This window comes from Anopheles funestus, chromosome 3RL (assembly GCF_943734845.2).
Source record: "Anopheles funestus chromosome 3RL, idAnoFuneDA-416_04, whole genome shotgun sequence".
NCBI classification, from domain to species: domain Eukaryota; kingdom Metazoa; phylum Arthropoda; class Insecta; order Diptera; family Culicidae; genus Anopheles; species Anopheles funestus.
The window spans coordinates 10,942,651-10,960,287 of record NC_064599.1 but is presented as its reverse complement, the minus strand read 5'-3'; the positions used below and the strand labels follow the sequence as shown (position 1 = coordinate 10,960,287).

At 41.1% G+C, this 17,637-nt stretch overlaps 1 protein-coding gene across 1 annotated transcript; it reads left to right on the top strand.

Moving 5' to 3' along the window:
* Positions 1-550: 550 nt before the first annotated feature.
* Positions 551-17,633, top strand: LOC125771335 (tetraspanin-9). Its single transcript, XM_049441873.1, has 8 exons — positions 551-675; positions 1,338-1,645; positions 14,393-14,459; positions 14,529-14,720; positions 16,077-16,271; positions 16,338-16,492; positions 16,573-16,687; positions 16,758-17,633. Exons 3-8 carry the CDS (start codon positions 14,397-14,399, stop codon positions 16,896-16,898), a joined length of 861 nt encoding a protein of 286 aa, XP_049297830.1. The 5' UTR covers positions 551-675; positions 1,338-1,645; positions 14,393-14,396; the 3' UTR covers positions 16,899-17,633.
* Positions 17,634-17,637: the final 4 nt, after the last annotated feature.

Here is a 17,637-nt window from a genome sequence, read left to right as displayed (position 1 = left end):
AGGTACTGTTAGCCTAAGCGCAAAGAGCGCCTAAAGGTATGCAAATACGAAACATATGTTCAACTTTACATTTCTATGTTACAGCACGTGTTGTAATGTTTTTCCTGCTGAATAAACATTTTCTTTAATCAAATTGTTGTAAACAATCATTATTTTAAGATAACAGATTTGCCGTTTTTATAGAAATAAGCCTTTTATATTGCTTGGAACTGTAAAAATGAACTACAAGCAATCGGTGAGTAAATCGTGAGAGAAAAACCAATCCGCAGAGAGAAGAATGATGATCTCTCCAAAAGATCACCAGTGAGCCACGATCAGGCATACGAATGAATATAGTACAAATAAAGGAAATAAAATCAATTTGTATTTTTTATCATTCTAATGAACAATTAGTTTATTTTAAAATTAAAAAAAAAGTTAAACAAAAAGGTATAAAAATATCACAAAAAGCCAACTACGATTCATTCGGCAAGCTTGTTAATGAAGTGTGCGTGAACGCGATCATCACCCCAATCCAACTTGCGTTACCGTCGCCAGCCAAGAGGTAAGATCATTCATTCACACGCGCACTTCACGTTCAACCGTTGTCCGGGAAGCATGCTGTGTGCGCTTCGTTCCGCGTGAAACTCGTGTCGTGTGTTTTCCGACTCCGTTCCCATGTTTGGCCATTGCTAGGTGAGCATGCAAGCGTGTGCTGCAAATCAAAAGAAAAAGTGATCCCAAAACAATCCCAACCCATTTGCGTGTACGGGTACCGTACGTGACAAGAATCGCAAGTAGCAAAGTGAGAAACAAACGTTTTTATTCTGCGTTCTGTTTTTTTTTTTTGGTAAACGTTTACCAAATGGTGAAGAACTTACGGGAGTTCCGGGAGTAAAAATGCATACAGTCAGATAGTGGTGGAAGGAAAGAAACCGAACCGGCGACGGGGTTTTGAAATTGTTTTCTTTTTAGCAAACTACAGAGTACGACGAAATGAGTGCACGTGCATGACCGTGTTTGTTATTTATTTGTTTTATAAAGGTGCCAATACATAAAAAGCTTCACCGTCGTCGGTGTGTGGATGTGTTAGGGGTTAGATTCTAACGTCACGCCACATTAATTATCGAAGGGGTAACATTAGTGCGAATGCCGGTTTGATCTTTACACGCCGTACGACGATCATTTGCCATAAGCCACCAGCTACGTGAAATGTGTAAAAAAGTGATAAAGAATAAAAAATAAAGAGCTTCTGATTGTACGCGTCTACACAGGTTGACAGTTTTACATGTTTAATGCATGGTTAATGTTTTTCCCCTTGTGCATTTTGTTCTGTTTTGTTCTTGATACTCATACAGGTGCATGTCGTTGGTGTGAAGCATACGTGTGTGGTTGAGGGTGCAGCTCTATTGCAGCCGATTGTGTACGGGTTTGGGTAGATACAGTCTGGACCCGTCCTCCGTGTCGTTGCTGAGGTGCAATTGACTTTTGTCATTCGCACTTTGGGTCCGGGTTGGCTCGGTGTTGACCAGAGTGAAACGATCGCGAAGTGTTTGTAATTCTAACCTCAACTAACCTCTATTGGAGGAGCTGTAAAGTTGGGAAGTCATCGAGACGAGAACATCGTTTCGAAGCTCGTCGTGGGAAGTTCTACTAATATAAATTGGTAAGTGAAGATCATTATTAGAGTTAGTAGAGTATAAGCCAAAGTTAGTCGAACTTGCCAAAAAAAAATCTTCATCTCTTTCCGTTCGTTGAAATCTCTGTCGTTTGAGGCAAAATTCTCCAGAAATTCTTCGGACTTTGGATATCATGGGAGCATCTCACTGATGGAGATCTCCCATTCTAGTTATTTCCTAAAGCTATTCCAATTTCGTATGCTAGAATTGGTCATGTTTGTAGAGCATTAAGCACTCTTCTTCTCCTTTGGTGTAGAGTTCCTGATGACACAATACTAATAATTAACATCCCAATATGAGGGCTTCTCATTACCGTCGAACGTTGTTGAAATAGCTATGATATCATTCCCCAAAATGGAAAGAATTGTGGAAGGCCCCAAATTTTGCACGGTTGGATGAAATCATTTTAAAAGGTGACTAACTTAGGAACTTGTTCTTTTTTCCACCTTTGAAATGCATATTTATTTCATACTACGGCCATGTTGGGCAACGTGCCAACGAACATACAACTTTGGCCCGCATCAAGTTTGTTTGCTTCCGCTAGTTGTTCCGCAGTTGTTTGTTTGATTTGTCTACCATTTATTTCTCCACTTTCGTTATTTCCGCAATTCGGTTTTGCCTCTTCAGCATCATTTTGGGTTGTGCACACTGTTGGTCGATGATTTTGCTCCCCAACTGACCAACCAATGGAAAGAGAAAATGGCTTTCGGGGGGAGCTTTTCCGGCCCGTAGCAGAAAGGGTAGGTTTTTCGTTTCATGCAAATGCAACGCTTAAGAGCCACATTTATAAAGCTAGTATGCTGAATGGGCCGCTTTTCAGAAGAGGTTACCGTTTTTTTTGTTATTGCTTTGTGTGTAGCAATTTCTTTGTTTGTTTTGGCTGCTTTTGCTCCACAAATCGGGTGTGGGTTTTCGTGAAGAAGCACAGGTACACCCAGACGACAAAGTTTGCTACCGGTAAAATGCTACGGAAGAAAAAGAAAGCTTTTTTTTACAGATGGAGAAGAAAGTGAAGCACGGCGTTTGTGTGACGCTCATTTGTTTTCGCTTTCTTCGCAGAATATTAATGGCCGATAACGAAACGAAACAAACGCCACATACATATGGCCTATTCGATGGGCACAATTTGAATAGCCATAAGCTGTGACAAGATGGAGATCGGCGCAGCTTTTTTGTCGTTTCGTTTGGTGACCCCCCGTAGTGAAAGGTTTACAAGGTCGCATTGATATGCGATTAAACTTTGATTTTCTTCCGGTTGGAGTGTGATTTTTATCATCGCAAAATATGAACACAAAAGGGAAGATTTTAATGCTTTTATTATGTTAGCGAATATGATTTATAAAAATAAAACACATCTAGGAGAAAGCTGGTACAAAACATTCATTCCATAAATCACAAAACCTCGAACTCAAAGTTTAAGTCTCGTCCCGGTCATAAAATATGTAGCGAAACGTGTTTGTTTTTTGAACTGACGAATTCTTCGCACGTTTTGGTGGCTATAAAACTGTGGAGAAATTAATCACACCGGAGCTAACAAAACCAGAAAGTAAACAGTATCGAGCAAATGTTATGGATTAATGAAATTTGTACATAAGTTTTGTAGATACAGCCATATACATATGATCATGACCGATAAGACCCACTTTGTAGCATGAAATTAAATCGGCTGTTTGGGTTGATTATCATCATACAAACAAATTCATCACAAGATAAACAAACTTCAAAGTTTTTTGGGTAAAAATAAGTTCGAATCCCACCAAACTAGTCATCGCAAACAAAAGGCAGATAATAAAAAGCGATATGTTGTAGATGCCGCCAGCTGATACGGCTTTTCTGTTGTGGTTGTGGTGGCATTTGGGCACATTACACCACAGTGGTATGTGTGCGAGTGTCCACCACACATCCCGCAACATAAACTATACGAGAGTCCCCTTTTTTATGGAGTTTAGCTGCCGATCATTAGTTTGATTGTTTTTGATTGCAAAATTAGACGCACATCTTGATAACTGGCAGTTACAAATGGGACTGTATGGCTAACCGAGCATGATATAAATGAGAGAAACGTTTGACTGCAAAATAAATGCATCTTTCTGACTGGTTTTTGTTGTCCAAAATTGTTTTGAATGTTGAATTCCCAAACAATATCTTCCCTCCTGAACATCCCTAGTGATCAAAATGCTGAAAAACGTCTTCGGATCCTGGTCACGGCACCATAACGCAAATTCCTAAGAAATTTTACCATTGCAGTTTATCGTTCATTTTTTTGTATTTTTTGTGGTCTTCTTCTACACAAAAGGACCCAAATTCCAGGAATGATAAAATCATCTCCTACCCTCAAACAATCCTCATCAAAGCGATATTAACAACCTGTTCTTGATGTGTGTGTTTTTTTGTCCATCAAAACCATTCTATAGCGCGATCATCCCCTTGTTTTAAAAGTGTGTTTTTTTTATTGCCAATATATTCTGCTAAACGAACTATTTCCTATCGCCACAACGAACACACTCTGAAACTCACCCTCACCGAGTTGGGGGTTGCTAGAAAATCATCAACCAAATGGGATTTTTTTGTTGAATGGTTTATGTGTTTTTTTGCATAATCCTCCACCCTTGGTGGCTGCAACAGATTACACAAACTCTGGTGTGGATGCTAAGGGTCCCTGGTTGACCCTGAGCCTGACACGGCACCCAACCACGGCCGCTTGATAAGCTAACGACTGAAGAGGCGCTGATCATACGGTTTTGTGTGTGTGTTTTTTTTGTTGCTCTTCCCATTCTTTCCCCATTCTGGCGCACAGGACAAAAAACTGCAACACACGTATCGCAGCATGAAATTGGTTCCATCCGTCCGGTTGCGGATTCTGAGGGGAGTAGGGGAGTAGTAGATCGAGCGTGGATTATGGTAATGCACGGTTATCACACCAAATCATACCTGCGGTGATCATAAATAAAAGAACAGAATACAAAAAACGTGTCCGTCGTACAGACACAACCAAAACACGACCCGTTTGTTGGGGACCATGGGATGGGAGCATGGGATTCGATCTAAGATGCGTTCTGCCGCTCAGACCCGGGAATTGTACTCCCTGGTGGAATGGTTCTGCCGCTACATCGCAATGGTAACGGCGCAGTGGCTTTGCGCAGGCTGCGAATGGATTGATTCGAGTAAATTGTTCTGAATTATTATGGTAATTGTCGCCTCATTGAGGTTTTCGCGTCCGAACCCGCGTTTGCAAACCCGCGGTAGAGAATATATAGAGATGTTGGATTGCAGCCAACAATAAAAGCAAGGGATTGTAAAGGCAGGGACCAACGCTGCATGGGTGGGACAGGGTGTTTTGGACAAGGTGGCGCACCATCGTGACGATGATGAAATATGCCGTGGCGCGCCAAAGTCGTGCGTTGGTTCCGAATGCGAATGCGAGCAGAGCCGTACAGTGCTGGACAAACTGTTATAATCATCGAAAGGAAAATAAACATTTTTAAAGCGTCGTTTGAGGCGTTTATGTTGCAACAAACTACAATTAACACTGCGTGCGTGTTGCAGTGGTGTGTGTGTGTATGTATGCAAACAATAATAAATAAACGTTAGAACTACCAACACACACACCAAGAGCGTTGAAGAAGCCGGACGTGCCTCTTTGTTTGCTTTTAATTCGCTTTTGCCTTTTTGCTAGATTTTGGAATGAGCTGTGAGTAAGCGAGATTAAATAAAACGTGATCGACGGACGGTGAGTGATCGGGACACGTTGTTAACTGCAGTTGATGAAATGGTTCTGATCCAGGGTTTGTCAAACATTGTGTGGATCGACGAATCGATCGTTATGAGTTATTTTTGAGGATTTAAACTGCGATTGAGTTTTACAATCAAGTAGACTCTTAGTAGTCGGGATTTTATCTCAGAAAAGTTGAGTTAAAGTGTACCGACCTTCGATCGATGACACTATGACCGATGATCGATGAGTTTGATTTACGTTAAACAACAAAAAAGCACTTCATTGTGAAAGGAACGAAATGGTGCGAAAGATTGGTTGCATACTGAACGGAACAAGGGGACCAACTTGTGTTTCAACATTTTCCATCCATCCCCACAGTCACGGTGGGTGTTAATGATGCGGAAATTGACCCTGCGCATCAGATCGGAAGCGAATCGTCCGGGAAAAGGGTGGTAATTTCAACGCTGAAACGCAATTTAGGTCACCGCCTATTGCATTTGTCCATCGTGGCACTGATCGTGAATGACTGAAAATAGACCCAACACGATCGCCGTATAGATTGATGCAATTTTATTTCCGTTCACGTAGATCGACCAAACGGCGATCGGAGTGTGAAACCGAGATGATGTGTAAAGGTGCAACATAATGGAAGGGAGGGAAAACTTATGCAAAAAAGTGATTTTAAATATAAAAAGCAAACAATTATGTACGCCCAATTCAAATGCTTCCGCTCGTATCTTTACTTATGTTTATGGTTGCGGTTGGTCATTGTTTACAGTAGTAGCTCGATGGCTCAAAGCCAATAAATGCTCATCGATGATTAATTTCCGTATCCGAATGTGTGTGTGTGTGTGTGCTTTTTTACGCAACAATCTCCACTTTGGGCCCACTAGTTCCGCTTTTCAGCACGCAACATAAATCAACATAATGTGCCAAAGTACAATATCCCTAATCCAGCCGAGCACCAATCAAAAGTGAAACCGATTGCGCAATGATTGCGCAGGCTTTAACTAAATAATAAACAAAAAAAAAAACAAAAAACCTTCATAAGAGAGAATTCAATTCTTAAGCACACGAGAGTTCGATGGGTCGCGGTTTGGATGGAAAAAGAAAAGCAAAAGAAGCACAAATTGGAGTGACTGATCGTGAAACGAGTTGCGAACTGTAAAGTAAAAGTACTAATTCATTGGAAATTAATCGAATCATCGATGAAGCATTGTTGAAGGTTTTTTCCCCGTGCTGATCGCCGATACGATGGGAACTTATGTTTGCTAAACCACGGGGAAGGGCACGAAATGCGTTGGAAATTATTAATAGCCATCATCAGCCGCTTCATCACGTCGGTCAGTAGCTGAGAAAATTAATCTACCCTTTTCCTTTTTTTGTTCGTGTCGCCCGTCCGCCACGTTAGGGTGGTTTAAGCGTTGTGAGCAAACAGACCTACAGCTCCACATTATGATGTAAAATGTAGACCTTTCTGGGAGACGGGAGAAAGTGGGCAAATTATTAATGACAATTTTGCACGCAATTTTTCTGGCCGATTTTTTTGTTTTGTTTTGTTTTTCAAAATTGTCCATATTTGACTTTCATGAGCGGGAAGATAAATTTGCGCTTGCGTAATTTTGGACCTAACGGCGATGACGGCGGGTGTGAAGATGAGTTTGTCGAAAATGAGAACTCATTATTATAGGGGTCTCCCCCACTAAACCGACCACCCATCGAAGGAAGATGGGATCTTTACGTCAACCCCCTTGCTGTGTGGTTGATGGGTTTTTCAACCAAACCGATCGGTAATGTGTGAAGTCTTTACGACTACGTTGAGACACGAACATTCTACCCTGGATTGAGGAAAAGATGTTTGCAACGTGCGAAAATTTCTTCTCACAAGCAAACAGAAGCAGCAAAGATGAAAAACAAAAACCCCTTCAACACATTGCGTGGAAAAGTTATAAACAAACGATTACGTACTAGTGGGCCACCTTCGCTTCTTCACACACTCGATCGATCGATGGGGAGATCGAGTGAAAGGAAAAATGTGTGCAAGAATTACGCATCTTGCTTGTTGGGATGCTTTTCCTTTCTTCACTTCACTTTTCCCTTCCCTCGGTCTTCTTGGTGCACTTTATCTATTTTTATTCACTATCGTTTTATGGAGTTTTTCTATCTTCTTTCTTATGCAGCATAATACCTTTTCTTTTCTACATCATAATCATACTTACACTCTATTAGATGTACCGGACAAAAAAAAGGAAGAAGAAACTTGGGGGGCGCCCATCGAAAGAATTCCCACCGAAGAACCGAGATGGGTTTTTGGAGTGTGGTGAATTCCTGTCTCGAAACATGGTGGTTATAAAATTCCCCACGATACCGGGCGTAAAGTTTTATCGCACGCTAATTCACATTCACATTTCATTGGCACATTTTTGTTTCGTTTATTGAATGAGTGTCATGCTTCCTTTTACCGAGTGCCGATTTTCCCATCTTTTGTGTTTTTTTTTCTTTCTTGTATGGGAAACTATTAATTTTGTTAGTTAATCGTTTTGATAACATGCGTTACGTTACGAGCGTTTGTAATGAGGGGATATTACAGGTTAACATAAAGCGGTTTCTATAAAAGTTATAATTTGAATAATTCTCTGGAATACTTACATTGACCATCGGGTAACACATTTGAGTTGGGCCCAGTAGCAATTCTAACATCTTCTAACAGGTGTTGCTTTGACCTCAATTACGTTTCTTTGGCAAAATTCAGGACAGGTCGTGAGATCTTCATCTCGTTCGCAACAACAACGAAAAAAAAACACGAAAGATTGCTTTTAATTTTTGCCCATTCCCATTTCCTTCTTCCTATTTAATTACTGTCCATTTTTTCCGAGACGAGAAAAATGTTTTCACAATGTACTCCCTTTCGCTCTAAAGTATGTTTTTTCCCCTTTTTCTTTAGTCATAAAATGGCTCTTTTAACTCATCCCAACCATCGCATAGGGCTACCGGACACTACGATAATGCGTATTATCTGTTCCCTTCACTCGGTGTTGCGCTTAGATCGCAATCTAAGACGCTTTTTATGGCATTTTATTGTGTTAAGTACGTAAAGTAAGGAACACTATTTAAACTTATCGCCGCGTAAGAATCGCTCGCCGTGCCTTGCGCGCCTATTTCAAAGCCGATTTCCCAACACACCCAAGAAACGAACTGACCCAAATCGTAAAAGGTGAGAACTGGATCACTGACCGGGTGGACCGAGATGGCCCTTTTTTTCTCTGTACGGCTGAAACTAAAACCTTCCGTCTAAAGCGAGGGTGGTCACTAAGGTTTTTTTCTTCTTTCTGGTGGACGATGGCACTTTTTATCGAGAGACTGCAGAAAATGTTTGGCTTCGCTCGTGGAGACTAAACAACTATTCCCCAGCAAAGATGGACAAAGATCTGGACAGTGTTGTGGCTTAGTTGTCGTTGTTCATAAGGAGGCCAACACGGGACCGGGACACATTGACAGCAGCCTGGGTTTTGCCGGGAGGTTTGTGGATTTGCCCATTTGTGGTGTTTTTGATGCTTCTTCCCTCGTTGTATGTTTGTGTCTTCGTTGGATGAGGCGCGCACGTCTTCAGCGACTTCACATCTTTTTCCAGGTGTAATGGAGACTTTACGTCTAAGACACTCTCTTGAGTGCGGACCGACAAACCGATCAATCGTATTCGGAGTGAATGAAAGAAAGATATGAAGTAGAAAGAAAAGAAAAAACCCCATGTTTGTCTTCCAAGCATTGTCGAGTTATAATCTTCCTTTTGCCGAAGGTATTTGCTTTCTTTTGTGTGAGTGGAGAAATGGCGAACAAACATGAGCATCATTGACCGGACACCCCCCACCCCCGGTTGGGTGGGGTGGGTGGGTTAACTGCGCACAATGACATTTACGATGATGAACCGGCTTTTTGTGGTGAAACATTCTCCTCCTTCTGGCCGTCGTGTTGGGTGATGTCTTCCACCTTCATTTAATGCTGTTAAAGTAAGTTCCTTTACTGAACGCTTTAAGGGTTTTCTGCTCGAGTAATACAGTTAAACTACTGCTTAGACATTTCAAACCACTAATTCCTCTCAGCTACAAAATTGAGATCATCTCATCGTAACTGACCCAAGGTTTAGCGTGAAGCATACCCTTGAGATTAATTTGTGTATCTTGACAGGCAACTGGCAACAGTCCCACTAAGTCTTAATGTACGCTACTTGATAAGAAAGGCTGGCATCACACTGTAACGATACCCGGCAATCATCGGCATCGTCGCGAGATGCATGTTTCCATTTCCAGTTTCGAGTGTCGAGTGCTGCCGGTATAACGACGTGACCACAGTTAAAACTGTGTCAGGAGAAATGTTTGTCTTTCGCATGGTGTAGGCAGTTGGAACTGGGACGCGGTTTTTAGATACAGGTTGACTCCATCCATAGGAAGTAGTTTGCCGACAACGGTGCCGGACAACGGGTGACCGTTAAACGATCTTTCTCAAAATGACTTGTCCGTTTGGTTGCTTCCTTTTTGATTTGGAAAAATCCATCGTTTCTAGACTCGCTTTGTTTACCTAAACTCTTTTTGGGTCTGGTCAGCGTTGTCTCTTTTCTAGTTGTACACGAGAGAGTGTATGTGTCTGCGTTAGGTCCGGGCGTTGAATGTTGTGCAATGAGTGCAAATATGCATTTCCGTCTGGTTCGGTGCTGAAACCCCCAAACCCCCGGTACAGCGGTGTTACGATGTGAGTTGAAGAATTTATGGTTATTACCGAAGCAAAAAGGGCAAACACTAACTAGAACGGCGGTGTAGAGCATCGTGTGACCGGAGACAGCCGACCGGCCGGGTTTTATTACACGAGATGTAATGCAGCTTGGACATCAGTTGGACCAGATGGCGTGACCGGGGCTGTGCGATGACATAATGCGGCCGTTCGGTACGCCAATGGGAGCAGATTCTGCGAGCTTTGTGTGCTACAATTAGAACAGTAAACTACCCTTTAAATCTGCATAATATGGGGCACATTGCGATTGATTTTGAAGGTAAAATGAATAAGACGATGAAGGTTGGTTTTGGACGTTCATCGATGGTTGCATGGTATTTCAAATCGTAACTGGATTTAGTGAATTATAAACAAATTATAAATTTAAAGCAATTTAGGTGTCAGAAAAGAAGTATCAACCTAGATGGAGAATATCATATTATAATGCTTTAAGTTCTCGCTTCAGATTATAAGACTAAAATATTACAGTGGAACGCCGATTATCCGTGCTCATCGGGACTCGGCCCCTGCCGGATAAGCGAATATCACGGATAATAGGCACAACTCGTTTTTATTGATAAATGCTAGTGTTTAGTGTGTAATGGGTGGACTTTTTTCTTCTAAAGCAAAATGTTAATTTTCTTATTTGCTCTTTGCAAAATAAATCTGTTCTATTTGGTCGAACATAAACAAATTATATCATTCCCTATTGAAGCTTTTATTTCTTGTCATCATCAGTTTTGTAGTTAATATGTCAGTTCGCTTTTGGAACTGTCATTTCCAACCTGCACGGATAATGGGACAGCCGGATAAAAGGTACCCGGATAATCGGTGCTCCATTGTAGTTCAATGCCGAATCATGTTGGAGAGAGTAAATTATTAATAAACAAGGTCTAATGAAAGGCAAAGAAAATCTTTATTTGGGGACGCTCCAAAATATTTTACGTTAAAAAATCTTGAACAAATCTCAATAAATCAATGCAATGAAATCTGAAAGTTGCGTAAGGAATTTCGAATAAACAATCTCTCTATGTACTACTGGATACGATCATAGTCCGGTTTATGGCCTACACAACGAATACCAAAATTTCGCTCCCGGTTGACCTTCGCAGATCAATCAATCTTCCAACCGTGCGCCTTCCTTTAAGGTCGTTCCCATGTTTCTTCCAATCGGCAAACGTCGCCTCCCCCAAAAACCCATCAAAGCCTCTAGTCCGAGTACCTAGTGTGGAATGTGTCCCAAAAATGGCCCTTTCCGCTACCACGTTCACGCACCGGCAATTGCGCGTGATAAAGTAGATTATCCACGGTGTTTTTCTAGATACTTTCCCATCCCCATCCGGTTCCTCCACTGGACGATTCGTTGCGCACAATCTTCGCTACGGATGGTGGCCTTTTTCCAACGGGTTCTGGTCCGATCTATCCGGGCTGTTGACCGCTACAAACTACACCCGGTACTAACTGTACCTGGTGGCAGGAGAAGGTTAACTGTGTGAACCATTCGACCAAAGGGGGGGGGGGGGGTATAATGAAATGGCTTGCTTTTGGCGGTACAAGCTATCCGCAGAAAAGACATTCGTATTTTTGGAATGTGTTTGTTTAGCGAATAATTGTGAGTTGAAGCACCTAGTGATGACCTAAAGTTTTGAGTATGATGAGCCTAAAATGTGTACTGGCCAGAAATGTAAATTAAAAAAAACATAAACTCCATTTCAAAGAAGAAGTCGAACTGAGTTCTTGTATTGAAGCTCTTTCGTTAAGATATACGTTAATTTAAATTCTTAAAGCATTACCTGTTCGGTGTGTAAAGCCACAGTGGCTGAGAGAATGTTCAGATGGAATGCTCACACGCACGCAATCATCATTATGTAAAACGAAGGTTTTTAGACGATCTTCTCTCTTCACCCAACTAAGCTCATGGGTCTGTCAAAAATGACGGGAAATGTTTTATTCATAGAGCCTACCGGATTGATCCACATTTTTTTTTCCAAGCTTTGACGAAGCGTGAGAAACAACATTCCCAAAATAAGAAAAGAGTTTCCGGTTTTCCACCAACTTCCAGCCAGGGGACACTTTTTGGGGTGTAAATTAATATCGAACCGTATACATTTAATAACAGCGCAAAAGGAGTTTTAATTTTTCTGCAAATATAATGTTTGTACATTGCTTTTCCTGGCCCAAAAAGGGAAATTCGGCATTGATTTCCTCAAATGAGGTCAATATTCGTAATGTACATCAACCCACCGCCACGGCCGGAGGAGGGCATGTAGCGCCTGAAATTATGCTAATTGAGCAAAAAAAAACACACGCACAAATTACACACCATCAAACGAAACGCTGGATCACTTACCTCTTTTCACAATAAATATATGTTCTGTGGCGTTGTTTTTGGCTTTTCTTTTTTTTCCTATTTCCACTCCTATGCATAGTAATTTACCATTTCTCCTCTGATTGATACACCAGCCATTCTGCCAGTGGGTGGTTCCCATAATTCCATTAAACGTTTTGGGTGGAAAAGTGCATTTTTTAATTTACAAATTCACCAAAAAACAACACCCACTCCCGAAATGGTTGAAATGGTTTGGCTGACGATGGTTTTTTCTCTCTCTCCCCCCAAAAACCAAATCCCTCCCCTGCTGGGTCGTTTCACTTTCATCGAAAAATCCCACTGAAACCGAAACCGCCGAAGTGCTGCGGTCAATTAGAAGTGGGGTAACGACGATGGGGGATACTTATTGGTCCAGCTAATTACTAATTACAAACGAGTGCTAATACGCAGCGGCACGCATCGCGGTCGCTGTGGAACGCAAACGCACGCCTGTGTTGGGTAGAAAGAAATGTAATGATTTGACGAAGGTTGGTGTTGTGAAAGGCTTAAATCGATGAGTAGCTCCCCGTTTGTGGCCGGGGAAAGATTGAGTTTAGTGGAGTAATTAGTGGTGAAGGGTTTTTCGATTGTTTGGGTATTGATGGCCACCTGACTGGCGTTTGGGGGAGTCAACGGATGGAAACGGTATTTAATCGAAGATCCAATGAGAGGAATGATGAGCAGGAGATCAACATAACTGCCCCGAACATGTAACTTGCAAATGATACAATTTATTTCAACTATGCGAAAAATATGTTAACAGACTTATGATAACAACTTATTTATCATGAGATGAGATTAAGGTGGAGTAAATTTTTTTCGTAAAAGCTCCTTTCTCATCGATAGCCAATGTTTTTGAATACCTCAAAATCCTTCACCGGAAGAACCATAATTAATTTACCTTTAATATATTCCTATCTTTAATCAGCTCTAAATAAACCCATAAGCATCAATAACAATTATCATAAAAAAGAACCATATCTAATCCAACGTATTGTATCGACCTTTTTTGTGTGTCGGCATCGAACCAACGAAACCAATGTTCAACAACAACGGAAGCTCACTAAAGTCCAACTGTCAAAGCCGACGGATACCGATCGGCCCTTTTCTTTAAGCTCGAACCGTCCCTGCCCAACGGCGCATAATTGGGCGCTAATGTTGAGCCCATTGTCGAACGCAACCAACATAATTCATATCTCACCGGTGTATTACCTTTTGCCGGTAGGTTTGTCATTCGTTTCGGGCTTAGCGTCTTTGTTCGGTGTAGAAGAAAGAAAAGCTTCCAGCAAGACCCTTTCCTTCCACGGTTTCTCCCATACCGAGGATTACGATGGACCGAGGGGTGAAACGTTAAAAACCTTTTTGTATCCGTTTGTAACGAATGTGCGACTTCCTATGTGCGGGGAAGCGGTGAAGCGATCGTTTCTTCGTTTTCCCCTTTCAGTAACGCATCAGTATGCAAATGACGGAACATAATGAACACATCCGCCACAATGGCCGAGGAGCTGTGGGTAGTCGCTCGGGAGGAAACAGTTCAGACCGTTTTTTGGGGGCAGTTCGCTTTGCATATCAGTTGTGCATCTGTGTGCAGGATGGGATGGGAATAAGCACAAAACCCCGACGATGGGGACATAGTTTTTGGGGGTGGGGAATCAAATACACGATGGGAAGCCGCACGTTTAGGATCCGGATCATCAAAGTTAATCATATCCCCCTCCCCACAAGGGACAGGTTGTCAGGGGATGATGTTTTGCCGTCGGGGGCTTCTGTTTGAATTGTGATTTATTGGACATCCTATTGAGGTGTATATGCATACAAATGTCCGTGAATAAGCTTTATTGCGAATAAATATTTCATATGTATATTTTTCAATTGTATTCTTTTCAGAACTATGGGCAGTACAGGTTACACGTGTATAAGGCGGACATTTTGTTCCTTCAACATCCTCATATGGGTATGTTACTGTTTCCTTTAAATTGGGTTCCAGATTACTAATATACTAGAACATTGTTTCTCCCAAAAGCTTTGCGGTAGCGGATTCCTAGCGATAGGCGTGTGGCTTCACTTTGCCTATCCCGGGTATGCCACACTACTGCCCGACCATGCCGTACTGAGTGCCGACTGTATGTTCATCACTGTCGGTGTGATCAGCTTCGTGATCGCGTTCTTCGGTTGCTGTGGTTCCTGGTTCCAGTCACGATGTTTCCTGGTTATTGTAAGTTTTAGAAATAGAAAAATTTCAACTCGAAAATTTCATAAGGCTTACCTCTTATCATTATTTTGGGCAATTTAGCAAATTTTTAAAATTTGATATATTTTAATGTGAAATTGTTGCAATAAGTTTCTTTTCACTCAAATAATGCTTTAAATGAAAAAAAAGAATAAAAATCAGAAAAAAAATTTTAAAAAATTTTCAACTCGAAAATTTCATAAGGCTTACCCTTTACGTTTTTTTTGGAAAATTTTGCAAAAAAATTTAAATTGATTTATTTTAATGCCAATTTGTTGCAATAAGTTTCTTTTCACTCAAATAATGTTTTAAACAAAAAAAAAGAATAAAAAATTATAAAAAAAATTGAAAAATTATAAAAATTTGAAAATTTCATAAGGCTCATTTTTGCACCAAGTTTTGCCTATAACTCGATCGGTATCCAACGGATCGCCAATCTTGAACTTGTGGTCGATAGATGGTACCAATGGCTACATTTGCTTCTTCAACGGCCATGCCCTCAGATCTCTGTGCCAGAAGTTATTCGAAGAACCAAGTTCCATACCCTGTTTGAGAAAATGTAAAATTTTCCTCATTTTTCCACCAAGTTTTACCTATAACTCGGGCGGTATCTAACGGATCGCCAATCTTTAACCTGTGGTCGATAGATGGCACCAAGGGCTACATTTTCTTCTTGGACGGCCATGCCCTCAGATCTCTGTGCCAGAAGTTATTCGAGGAACCAAGTTCCATACCCTGTTTGAGAAAATGTAAAATTTTCCTCATTTTTGAGCAATTTAGCAAAATTTATAAATGTGATATATTTTAATGGGAATTTGTTGCAATAAGTTTCTTTTCACTCAAATAATGCTTTAAAATAAAAAAAGAATAAAAAATCAGAAAAAAATTTAAAAAAATTTTCCACTCGGAAATTTCATAAGGCTTACCCCTTACGTTTTTTTTGGGAAATTTTGCAAAAAAAATAAAATTGATTTTTTTTAATGTGGAATTGTTACAATAGGTTTCTTTTCACTCAAACAATGCTTCAAAAGAAGAAAAGAATAAAAATTAACAAAAAAATTAAAAAAAATTCAATTCGAAAATTTCATAAGGCTTACCCCTTGCCATTTTTTTGAGCAATTTAGCTAAATTTATAAATTGATTTATTTTAATGCGAATTTGTTGATATAAGTTCCTTTTCACTCAAATAATTGCTGCATTGGTAATCGCGTTCGCAAACGTGACAATTGCTAAGCATGCAGTGACGGGGAAACATATAGTAGTAGATTGCATACTTGTAGGCGAATTGAACAGAACAGTGCAACGGGAGTCTAATTTATCTATTTCATTATTGTCTTTTAGTACTTCACACTGGTGGTACTATTGTTCCTCAGTGAGTTCTTGCTAGGTTCGTTGGCGTTTGTATTCCGCGGAGGTATTGGACGTATGTTGACCCAGGAGCTAAAATACGGCATCGAGAAACACTACAATGTGTCGGATCGTGGAGGTTTCCTGACCCCTTCCGTTGCTTCTATTTGGGACAATCTTCAGGTGGATGTAAGTTGAGCCAGTTTGTTAGTGAGATCTTCGGCTACTAATCGCATCACCTTTGTCCACTTTTAGCTACAATGCTGTGGAGTATCCTCGTACGAAGATTGGTACGATATCAGTGCATGGCCCGGTGAGCGATGGGTGCCACAGTCCTGCTGTCGCTCTCAGTATGGATCAATGTTTTCGGAAGGATCTGGTGATGAACTAGCAAACGTCGACTGTCGGAAGTATGCACATTTAGTAGAGACAAGACTCTCAGTGGAGTTGTATCAAACAAATCTTATCACAATCTGTTTGTTTCTTGTAGAGCTGGAAATCCTGCACTCCTATGGGATAAGAGCTGCGGTCAGATTCTTCAGATGTGGTTCGTACAGCGACTTCACATAGTCGGTACGGTTGTGTTAGTAATAGGCTTTCTTCAGGTAAGGATGAGTCTTGTTTTTTTTTCAAGTGAAAATCCTCTTTTTCCATTTAACCCGTTTATCATTCTAGCTGTTCGGTTTGATATCATCCATGCTACTGTTCTGTACCGTGAAACACAAACGTTCCTCGAAAACGTACAAATCCTACTCACCTACCGTGGACACGACGCTCAATCGTAATGGCACCAGCGCTACCTACATGGACGACTGACTGTATGGCTGAGGTTGGTTGATGTTCGGGGAATCGACACCCATTCACACCCACCAAGCCTCATCCTGCAGCAAACATAGCATCACACCCGATAGAACAACAATACTCACCAGTCTCGAAGCGGGAAACGTAGCTAAATCGCTCCCCGTCCACCAAAGTACGGGATGGGGAATGGCTAATGGTTGTATATACGTGCCGAGGGGAGTGCACGTGTGATTTTTGCTGCACACAGTGCAACATCTGTGTGTCGAACGATTGTGCCAAAAACAAAAGGAAGGAAGGAAGTAAGCGAATCCACATAACAATCCATTAAAATTGCGCGATAAAAAAACGACTCGCAGGAAATGCGTAAGGCGACCAAAATGGAAACCAATTATAGTTTATATAGTGCGACACACAAAAATCAAAATGGACCCCGATTTGTGGTCGATTTTCGGTGCGCTAGTTGTAGAAGGTAGAATACTGCACAGTTTTATTTATACAATCAGATTTAGTTTAAGGCTTTCTGGCCAAACCTTCATTCCGCGCAACTGCCTACCTAAAACTACCAAAAAACTACCTTGGGGTTGAGTGAGGATAGAAAGATAGAAAGACGTTAAAACAAAGAGAGAGAGAGACAGACAGAGAAATGTCTCGTAAAACGACCGTCAAACATTCCCGAACGATTACTCAAAAATCCGCATGATAGAACGTTAAGTATTTACATTATGAATAAATTACTACAAAGCGATACAACCGG

Excerpts from the sequence above, each read along its gene's own strand:
- LOC125771335 (XM_049441873.1), top strand. The coding sequence starts at position 14,397 with ATGGGCAGTACAGGTTACACGTGTATAAGGCGGACATTTTGTTCCTTC. Across the intron at positions 16,493-16,572 it reads GCAAACGTCGACTGTCGGAA|AGCTGGAAATCCTGCACTCC; the intron begins GTATGCACATTT and ends TGTTTCTTGTAG. Across the intron at positions 16,688-16,757 it reads TAGTAATAGGCTTTCTTCAG|CTGTTCGGTTTGATATCATC; the intron begins GTAAGGATGAGT and ends TTATCATTCTAG.